This window comes from Diprion similis, chromosome 10 (assembly GCF_021155765.1).
Source record: "Diprion similis isolate iyDipSimi1 chromosome 10, iyDipSimi1.1, whole genome shotgun sequence".
NCBI lineage: Eukaryota > Metazoa > Arthropoda > Insecta > Hymenoptera > Diprionidae > Diprion > Diprion similis.
This window is the reverse complement of record NC_060114.1, coordinates 3,161,517-3,172,138: the sequence shown is the minus strand read 5'-3', so window position 1 is coordinate 3,172,138 and position 10,622 is coordinate 3,161,517. Positions and strand designations below refer to the sequence as shown.

At 34.2% G+C, this 10,622-nt stretch overlaps 1 protein-coding gene across 2 annotated transcripts; it reads left to right on the top strand.

Moving 5' to 3' along the window:
- The first annotated feature begins 2,029 nt into the window (after positions 1–2,029).
- On the top strand, positions 2,030–10,593 carry LOC124410749. Of its 2 annotated transcripts, none has more exons than XM_046889342.1 (14): positions 2,030–2,123; positions 2,393–2,579; positions 2,744–2,988; positions 3,077–3,247; positions 3,458–3,616; positions 3,726–3,893; positions 4,334–4,512; positions 4,590–4,816; positions 6,135–6,277; positions 6,360–6,560; positions 7,846–7,971; positions 8,048–8,193; positions 9,423–9,627; positions 10,280–10,593. In XM_046889342.1, exons 1-14 carry the CDS (start codon positions 2,087–2,089, stop codon positions 10,435–10,437), a joined length of 2,352 nt encoding a protein of 783 aa, XP_046745298.1. In that variant the 5' UTR covers positions 2,030–2,086; the 3' UTR covers positions 10,438–10,593. The 2 variants fall into 2 exon arrangements, with proteins under 2 accessions (XP_046745298.1, XP_046745297.1); XM_046889341.1 differs by having other exon boundaries at positions 2,744–3,003.
- The last annotated feature ends 29 nt before the right edge of the window (positions 10,594–10,622 follow it).

Sequence of the window (10,622 nt, the reverse complement as noted above, 5' to 3'; positions counted from 1 at the left end):
TAACTTCTGTATTCTGATTTTATTTTTATTCGTCAATATCTTGAGAACGAATTACCGAGTTTCAATGATTTTGATATCAATCGACTCGACTTTTCCAAACTTAAAATTGATTAGGTTTTAGCTCTGATCGGTTCAGTACTTTTTGAATTATTTGAATAAAAGAATTCCAAAAATAAAATAAAATGATGTAAACTGGTACTCGAAGGTTTTTCGAGTCGCTGATCACGAATCCAAGGTCAGACTTTCAAAACTTGTGATGGTGGATCCATTACAGTGGTGCAAAATAAAAAAAATCGTCATATCGCACCTGAGGGCCGAATTGTTAGTTACAAATCTAAATTTGTAGTTCGGAATTCAAATTGGATGTTAACAGATTTTTTTTTTCTGGAATTCCTCAAACGATTTTATACCTTTCACTAAAATTCAATTGAAAATGTTGACAATTCTGTAAATTGTGAATTTTTAGAATAGCTATATTCATTAAATTACGGAGTAGCAAAAGAGTTTTAAGGGGTCTACCCAACTGACGAGCAAAAATAACGCTTTTTCAAGTATTTTTTTTTGAAAGTTTTAACTGTAATTATTGATATAGGCTTTGGTAGGCGTAATAAATACACTCTCGATTTACATAAAAAAGATTTTTTATTGATTTGAATCACTTTTTATAGACGAAAATCGTAGTTAAAAATTAGTCTGAAAAAAATGTAGGTCTGCGGTGTTGATAATTTCTCGGAGATGGTTAACCTGAAACCAAAAAATCGAACGCTTCTGGATTCAGCATGATGGCCTTGGAATAAATCATACGATTATTTATATTTGGCAAATTTTTTAGGGGGTCCGTCGTGCTCACCCTCCCCTATCTATGAAAAAATATTCCCAAGTTTCCAAATTTCGAATGTTCGAAACACCCTACTGTCACTACTACACTGTAATATAGAGATATTACTATTCTAAGAGTTTTCCTTACACCTGACAAAAAACAAATATGACTACGACTTGTGATACTTCAAATTTAATACCTGAACTTTTATCGTTCGAGATGAAATATCTTAAGCCACATAAATACAGGCATTGTTTATCTTGACTTGAGCAAGATTCTCTCTCGTTTCTCTTCACTGCTTACATTTCACAGACTATACATGAGTAATTCTCGCCCAAATAGTAAGGATTTCGAAGTCTAACTCTTAGATTTGAGGAATAAAAATTTTCGATTCACTTTTTAAACCACATAATGACATATGTATATTAACAAAGCGTTTGTATCGTTCAATTATTGATTTTAACTCGTTAATTGTCAATAATTTCGAAGAATCACCACTCGATAACTCAATAGATTTTTTTTCTCAAAAAGTACTCGCTCTAAGGAAAAAGTTATTAAGTTACAAAATATTCGTTTCGTCTCAAAGTTTTCGAAATAAAAAAATAATTCGAACCCCTCTATCACAAAGGATGACGTGTGATTTTAGAATTTAAGCACAAATTGAAAATCAATATCTAAAGTAAAAATCTTATGTCATAGTTTACAATGGAGGTTCGAATTGTTTTTTTTTTTCAAAAAGTTTGTGTGAAAATGAACACATTTTGTGTCGATAATTTTTCTCAGAGCGAGTCGTCTTGGAAAAAAAATGTCCTAAGTCGTCAATTCGTATTTTCGAAACATTTATTAATCGATTAGTCAACACTAATAGGTGCAAATCAAAAACGCTTTGTTATATAATCTTACTTTGAAAAAAGTAAATTAAAATTTCTTTTTAATAGCAATTGAAATTCAAAATTTGGAACCTTTTTGCTTAAAGAAGAGTCACTCGTGCATACAAACTTGTTTACCAATGCAGTGTTCGATACTTGTATGTGTGAGATATGTTCTACAGTTTTTTTCTCTCACATTTTGATGCAAAACTGCAGTTAAGACACAAATAGGTCATTTCGAGTATGTGTACTCAACTATTTCAAGTTTTTCCGTTATCTTATCACAGGTGAAACGGGGCTTATCTTATTAAATCGTTTCGCTTTGAGTCACTCTGGATAGTATACTATTAAACCTGATATTCTACGGTATTTCCTGTTATGTCTTTAATCTGTCACAATGAAAAGTGATATATTTTTAGTGCTCATATACTACGGTATGTAGTTGAATATTCTCATGGATAAACATGTGTGCAAAATTGATATACGCAATGCAAATTTGCTATATCGTCAAATAATTTAGCAACCTTTCGGTTACACCGTTCAACAATAACAGAATATCATGTAATTCATGAGTATTTTGATTATTCGACACATCTGAGTTGATTCGTGAATTTGTTATCACGATACAGCTAATGATTTGTTGAAAAAAAAGATTAAATCTGTAACAAGCTTGCGTCGTAATAATTTTGGAATTGTCTTTCAGGAATCGTGCTAGCGAACTGTCAAACGAGTATTCCACAAAGATTGGAGGAATGTTATCGGAATGGCAGTGTCGCAGGTACTGAGATACCGACAAACCTTCGTGTTCTTATAGATCTCATACAAAAGGCAGAGCATTTTTCGTACACGAGATTTGACATGAGAGCGATGAGCTCCTCATTGCTTCACAGGTATGTGCAAATACAGCGAAATCTCATCGAAACATTTTTCAAGCACTATGGATATCGTGGCATACAACTAAGTGTAATGTCGAAGTGAATTTTTTTCTTAAGTCATCATTCATCCGATTTCATTTATGCTTTTACCGTAACCTATATGTCTCAATTGATTTCAGGTTCAGATTCGACGGCATCGAGCATCAAGAAGGCATTGCCGTTATGAGTGGAATATCACCTTTCAGCGGCACAGGATTTCAGCGAGAGAAACACAAAATTATCGAGGAACTGGTGCCCGGTGATTACCAAGTCTTTCCGTCCGAGGCTCTGACCCTGGTAGAACGCTGCGCTTTGCATCGTATGATTTCATCGACCATCTGGGAGCATCCTTCGGCTAGTGTCGAGAAATTGTGTAGCACACCGAGTGAGAAAGTTTCCGGTGAAGACACTATAAGCCAAAAGAGTCAAGTACAAAGTGGAGAATAATTGTATATTAACGTGCATCTTTTCAGGCAGATCGAAGTCTGGCGTCGCTTCGATATGCCCTGTTGAGAGCGGTGTCATTATCACTCCGTACGGAACAATTTCTCCTGGCGCAGTCATCGCGTCGATTGCTGCGTCCCTTCAGCCCCAGAATGTAGCTGTGAAGTTGTTAATTGCTGAACCACCGATGTATCGCCAAGGTATGATTCATCGTTGAAAGCCACAATATTCATTTTTTCGATTTCGCTTACTTCGAATTTTCTAAACAAAACGTACAAAAAATGTTCAGCAGTTTCATTGTTTTCAACAATGATGTATTAGAAATGACTCTGAGCATGTTTGAATAACACGAGCTGAAATATCAGCAATTAAAGAAAAAACAGCCTGTTACTTATGCTTCACTTTCGCAGAATCAATTACGACAGAGTTTACGTCGTTGAACTATAATGAGAAAGAAGTTGATCTCATTGTTCCGAAAGGCAGAATTGCACTCGGAAGATCCATGTGGTTTCAGTCTCTCATGGAATCCACCTCCAAGTTGGATAACGTTTGGGTGTCGACGCTTGCAGGTAACTTTTCTTCTTGTACACATGAATATCCCTTGCCAAGATCGAAACTGCGCAGTTATTAATTTGAAAAACATTTGTCGTTACTATAACACTTTCATTTGCATTCAAGGAGATATTGGCGAAATGGCAGTTTATCAAGGGCCTATTGTTTCATCTGAAATGACAATGGGAGCGACAGGCTTTTGGAACAGTACGATGCAACCGAGACTCTTTTACCTGACAGATCATAATGGACATTTAGATGCAACACGGGCTGAGATTGTGGGCGGAATCGATGGTAAGCCGGTAAACGTAGGTTTGAGTAAAGTGCTTTCGTAGATGCTTATAAAAATATGATTTATAAATGAAAGGATGGAAATTCTTTCCTCAGTTCTATTTCAAGTGAAAATAATAAAGGTATTTGAAATGAGTTATAGAATATCAAATATTTTAAAACGTTTAAAATAGAAAATGGAAAATACCTATAAAAATATCATTTATAAGGAATGCCTGGAAATCGTTCCTTCAATTCTGCTTTAAATAAAAATAGTGAAATGAGTAGTTGATAGAAAACAAATAATAAATGAATGTTCAAATTTTTAATCTTACCGGAAAATACATGATAAGAACGCAAACTGTATTCAATAAAGACACTATTCTCATCGGTTTCCATTCGTCTACAGTAGGCACCGATCAATAATGGAGTGTAAATTTTGTACAGAGCATATTTAATTGTAGGCTTGGTGATAGGGAAAAATTTACAAACTTGGATCGACAGTTTCCACAGTCTTCGCCTGAGCCAAGTTCTGGATATGTATTACAGCTACGAAGGGATAGCTTTCGACAAAAACGCTAAAGCCTGTCAGCGATTGTTGAATTTTCAGCAAGTCGCACCGAAGACAATAATAACTGAACAGGTTTGGAGCTTTTAACAGATTTTCGGAGTGCTAATTTTGCTGAAAAGCTGATTAAATCAATCTCTTTTTCAAATCAGGCTCATGCTCTAGCTCAAATATTGGCCTATCGCAACAGTATCGCCTATATGACACCGGAAGCTTTACTGAGAATGGTGAATTTTGCGACCGATACATTCTCAACCTATGCCGAAAACTATCTATTCGCTGAATCGGAATGCCATAATCCAGGATCAAAGCCTCAGCTAGAGATTCTCGTTGCATTTGATGGCGCTTGGTCCCGAGATTATACAGCAGACTTCATATCGTACGTATTTCACGGACGTTAGCGTTACATCTGCAAAATAGATGTGTAGTATACTAAGAAATTTATGAACACCTGTTCGAATCCCCATTTTTGAAATATAAACAAGTGTATTAAGGGGGAGGGGGGGGGGGGGGGGGGGGGGGGGGCCGGTTGGACATTTTAAAGTTAGACCTATTTTTAGGATTTTTTTAAAAAAGAAAATGAAAGCTTTATTATTTATAGTTTCAGGAATATTTTAGAACTTTTTTTTATTGATATTAATAACATAATGGCTGCATGGCGCATATACCTATGTAGCAAACGACACAAAACTCAAGGGCTTTTGCGGTAGCGCATTTCTTGACATGACTATTCAATTTGTAACAGATAGGAAATTTTTTTTTGTTAAAAACACATTTCCGGATCCGAGCTCTAGTCCAAAATCCATCTTTCAAAATTCAAAAATTCAGTCACGACCTCGAATCGATAAACAAGTTTCAAAGCTTATGTCGAAATTTCAAGTCGATAGGATAAAAATTGACCGAGGAATTTACGCCACCGGATTGAAAACATGGTCATTCGCTACTTATATGCGCCATGCCACAATTTTGTTTTGAATTTCAATAAGAAAATTTGAAAATGACCTTTAAAATATGAATAATAAGCCCTCAAACTCAAGTTAATTTGGTCTGCTCTGCCCCCCCCCCCCCCCCCCCCCCCCCTCAACACTAAAGCAGAAAATTTACTTCTTTTCAATTCCTGTATTTTCGTAAAATCAATAGGAGAGTAACTGTCTAGAAATACATAACTTTATTTTTCATGGTTCACTAATTATGCCATTGAACGGAAGTATTTCTCATTTATAGCCACGACTATTCGTAAACGAGTGACTTAGACACTTGCCTTTGTAAATACCATCGTATTGAGAAAAAATTCTAAAACCACTTCTGTTCTAAAAACACACCATTGTCTACATCCGTTTGATGTTCCATTAACTTTGCTAGACTGTTCCTGCATCCAATTTAAAAATGGCGAAAGTTCGAACTTTTAAAATTCCTAATGGTCGTGACCGCAAGCTCTCCGTTTGGTTTTATCGTTCGGAAACAATGGTGTACCTTATCTAGATAATTTTATCAAGGATAAGAATCTTATATAAATTCATCTAATTTTCTATTTCATAGAAATAATGTGAGTCAAGTTCATCTTTCGTCTTATCTAGACCAATTTTCATATAAATCATTATTAGATTTTCAACTAGATAATAATACTGATTATCTTGTCCCATATCTGGAACAACTCTCTTTATAATAACGTTGTTAAATTGATTTTGGTACCGCAGAGTAATGCTTGAAGACTTGGATGTTTCGATGTACGGATCAAAGATGGGATTGCTTCATGGAAAGACTGGCGAGTGGCTAGTCAACGTAACACACAGTCCATCCACGATATACTATGCATTGAAGAACTTTACTCAAATAACATGTAGGTCAAATTGGTTGGTGACAAATTTTACACGTGTTTAGATTTCCAAACATTGACTCTGTCATACTTGCATAAATTTAAGGGCCTTCTGCGCTGAACTTCACAAGAGTATTCGAGGAAGTTGGTGCCTATCTGAATGAAACTTGGAGTAGTAATAGCAAAAAGCATGTTATTGGCAACCTCGGTCAAGTAATCATTCTCCTTGCACCGCGAACTGTGCCAATCGAAGAAGAGCTCCAATCGAGTATACAAGCGCTGCGTCAGATAAAGACCTACCATCCAGGTAACAAAAGCTCAAACATTCATTGATTAAGAGAAATTATTTATTTCTTAAATTTTCGACCGGGAGTTTTATCCCGATTCAACAGAATATGATCTAGAGCCAAACTAAAAAACTTCTCATTAACCAAGAAGAGAAATGATAGCCTGTATTTCCTCTCATGGCTCTATGGTAACTTTTCCACAAATTTCGAAATAGAAGATAAAATTATATGTGTTAAAATTCATCTAGATAAGATGAAAAACAGTTTCTCATGCAATTATCTCAGTAAAAGATGAAATCATCCTGATTTTGATTTGGACAGACAAGAAGATAATGATAAAAATGGAAGATTCTTAATGCCTTGAGAAAAAAGAAAAATAGTAATTTATTGAGCAATTCAGCAGAAATACAGTGAATTTGGTATTGGAAAATGTCGCCATGACGTCAGAGCCTGGTTTTCGGCGCCATTTTATTACCACATAACCTAAGTTCTTAACTTTAATCGAGGCAAATCGTAATTATTGGGCTTTCAAATGATTCATGTCACATAAATTAATTAAACATAATCAATAATATACCTGTTCTACTATCTATACGCGGAAAAACACGGTCAACGGTCAAGTGTCAGCCTGGTTACATTAGTTTTATTTTTTTCCACCAGATGACGCATTGCAAAGTGATAATCCCAATATATGCAGAATTTCTTAATATAATACAATCAGTTTTAGATGATTCATTAATGGTATATCTGTTGTAATCAAATTAGAAGGATTTCTACCAAATTTTTGTTGTATGATCAAGAAGTCAATCTCCTTGTATAATGTGGTCATAGGGTACAGCCTATCGCTTTCTCTAGCATGACCTTTAATATTTCGTTTACAATAATTTACCGTGTGAGATCAAGTGAAATTTAGTTGAAGCATTAGAACATTCATTTCATCACCCTTAAAAAAATATTTATCATCATCAAAGAATCTTTTTTTGCATTGTAGTAGATTGAGATCAGTTCCGTTCAATTAATTTTTGCGAAATTAAATCAGAGTCTTGACACCGAATGGTGGTGCTTACATCTAAGTCAACAGTTTATCTTATCTTCATATTTTAAAACAGATGAAGATGAATGAACAGCACATTCATTAAGATGTAGATGAATGATGAACTTGACACATATTATCTTTATGAGATCAAAGATGAGGTGAATTTATCTAAAATGATTACCTTGGATAAGAGAACATTCTTTGATATTGCTCGATATTTCTTTGGAATGTTCATGTTCACCCTGATCAATGTCACGTTAATATTTCAGATGTAAGATTTGTTTACTACGGTTCAGAATTTTACTCCGATCCGTTGAAAAACCTTATTTTGACCAGCGAGGATTATTTAATTAAAAGTTTAAAAATAGACGACTTGAGCATGCACCTTCAGAATGGTGAGTCAAATAATTTTACAGCTATAAGTATTTAAGGTAAGTCAAAACTGTACAAGTGTTAATATGCAATCTTCAGTCCCCAGAGTGTTGAGACCTCCTTCAAATTTCAATCTGACATATGGATCAAGGAATCAATTTGAGGATTATACAGGGCTTCAGGAGACTGTAACATATCAGTTACACCCACAATGGAGAGGAGATACTAAGAAAGTTGAAGTGACAGTGAGTGTAATGTATAAAGTCAGGCCTACCAACTGTCTGTAAACGATCCAACATAAAATTAATACACAATGTACTTACAATTGATTTCACTGATTTTGAGCATATAACATTTTTGACGTCACATCGAAACATTTTTATTCTCTTTTATATTCATAGCAAGATCTTCATCTTATTTATATTTGTAGAATTACATCCACCTAGAAATTTAAGTAAAGTAGAACCATTTCGCCGGAATTTAAAAAAATGTTATGCTTCATAAAATGAATAGTTTGTTTCTCTGTGATCTGATTTTGACCAGCAGACAGAAGATAACCAGCTTTTTTTTACATGAAATACAGCTTTCACATAAAAATTTCAAATTTGAGATAAGAGTTGAAAACATAAAAAAAGAAACGATTTTTGTAGAAAAAACAAGTTTGTTTTTACAATTTCTATGGATTCAGCCTAGAACGGAATCCGTATGGACGGAAATTTCACAAAGAACATCAGTTTGGTGTCCCCCTCCGATTTCGTTGCAACTCATATATGTTATAAACCTTGAAAACTAAAAGATTCGTATTTTTTTATTTAATGGCGGAAAAACTATTCAAAGAGGTGAAAATAACTCCCAGTGACGAGCACCCAATAGAGTGGTTTCTCAGTTTGGATAGAAGCGCTTAATGTATTTGAATGAAACCAGAGGGAAACGTTTCATTTATCGATAGAAACATTTCAGCGTTGGTCTCATTCAAATACAACAAGCGTATCAAGATATTAGCCTGTTGGGCGCCTGTCTATGGGGGCCGTTTTCACCTCTTTAAATCGATTTCCGCCGAAAAAACAAATGTCTTTTAGTTGTTAATATTCTACATCCTACATAAGTTGCAATGAAATCAAAGAGGCAGACCAAACTGGTCTTGTTTCTTGTCAAACTTTTCTATATCATAAGGACTGGATCATATCTGTTTTTCTCCAATAAGGATAAAATGAAAATTTGAATGTGAAAATCAGTCTGCTCAAATAAAAAACTTGATAAATATTTCTCTTAAAACGTGAAGCTTTTAGAATTTTTTAATGTGTACTTCGAGATATCAAGATTGCAAACTAATTCAAATTTTCACACATGATCGTTTACAGATAATTAATGGACATTGATGGACAAAATAAACTGATTTTCAGACATCACATGTTTTTTTTCCCTACAACCATTTGCAACGTACAAATGAGTGTCAATCATATATCTGTTATAGTTTCACTCTGTCGGCTATGGCGCCATGAGAGTTTGCTCATGGAATGAGTGGCCCACTGTCGGTACGCGAGATGGACTTGTCTGCCAGGACTTGCAAGGTCACAACGAGATCAGCATGACCGATTACTCTGATTGTAGGACTGGAAAAGCGTGCCCCAAAACTTATTATCGAGTACAAAATGTAACAACGTGGCAAAAATGTAGCGGTAAGTGTATTAATACACCGTTTCACAGTCACAGAGAACACTGAGTGTTTCGATTCCTCTAATTAATGCATTGGAAGCACCACTCATCAATTACAAGTTGTGATTGGTTAAATTTTCATCAGCGATACTTGTGTGATTTATCGTAATCAAGCTAAACTCAGTTATAAAATACAATTGTAGTTTAGAATTGAGTATCTAATTTCAAAATGCATTGCTGATTAAGAAGTTAGTCGAAATCCATTACAAAATACACTAGTTATTTGTAGTGTTCCAAGTTTCAATTACAGAGTATAAAATTAATTACCACCTTCGTTTGCTTGAATTATAATTTTCCAATGTAACTGGCATCGTTATTCGCCTGAATTGACATTTTTTAATGTCACTGATATCTTTATTCAGTAAAATTACAATTCTAAAATGACTTTATAAAAAAATTAACAAAAAGTACGTGTTACTCAAATACTTTTCAAACATGAATCACTGGAATTGTATTGATATCTCTGGTATACTAATAACTAAAAATCAATGACTAAACAGTGATATCAGTACATAATTTTCTTCATTTCATGTTCGAAAATTACTCAAATATTTAAACTATGTTTGGAAAGTAGTTAGATTTCGTTAAAAGTATTCATTTTTATTTTCATTTCAGAGATGGACTGCAAAACGCCAAACCATGTCAGATATATTGTGCGCATTGAAAACTTGAGATACGTCAGCTTTGCGCCTTCTGTTTTTTCAAGATTTCAATTTTTAGTTTTATATTTTACATCGATCCTTTTCTCCAAAATCTTTACCGCTGAAATGTAAACTTTAGTTAAGTTTGTCACGATAGCATGTTGTATCGCAAGGAGCAATAATAATAATAATAGGAGAAAGAAACTTCAGATCTGATAAATTACACTCGATATGTAATTTAATTCGTTATTTTATATAGATAAATTTCAGACACACAAAACTTTAATAATTATTATTGCACACACACACACACAATT

Coding starts and splice junctions, on each gene's coding strand:
- LOC124410749 (XM_046889341.1), top strand. CDS start 2,087: ATGAAAAGTGATATATTTTTAGTGCTCATATACTACG. Junction 2,124..2,392: donor TTTAGTGCTCATATACTACG/GTATGTAGTTGA, acceptor ATTGTCTTTCAG/GAATCGTGCTAGCGAACTGT. Junction 7,972..8,047: donor GAGCATGCACCTTCAGAATG/GTGAGTCAAATA, acceptor TGCAATCTTCAG/TCCCCAGAGTGTTGAGACCT.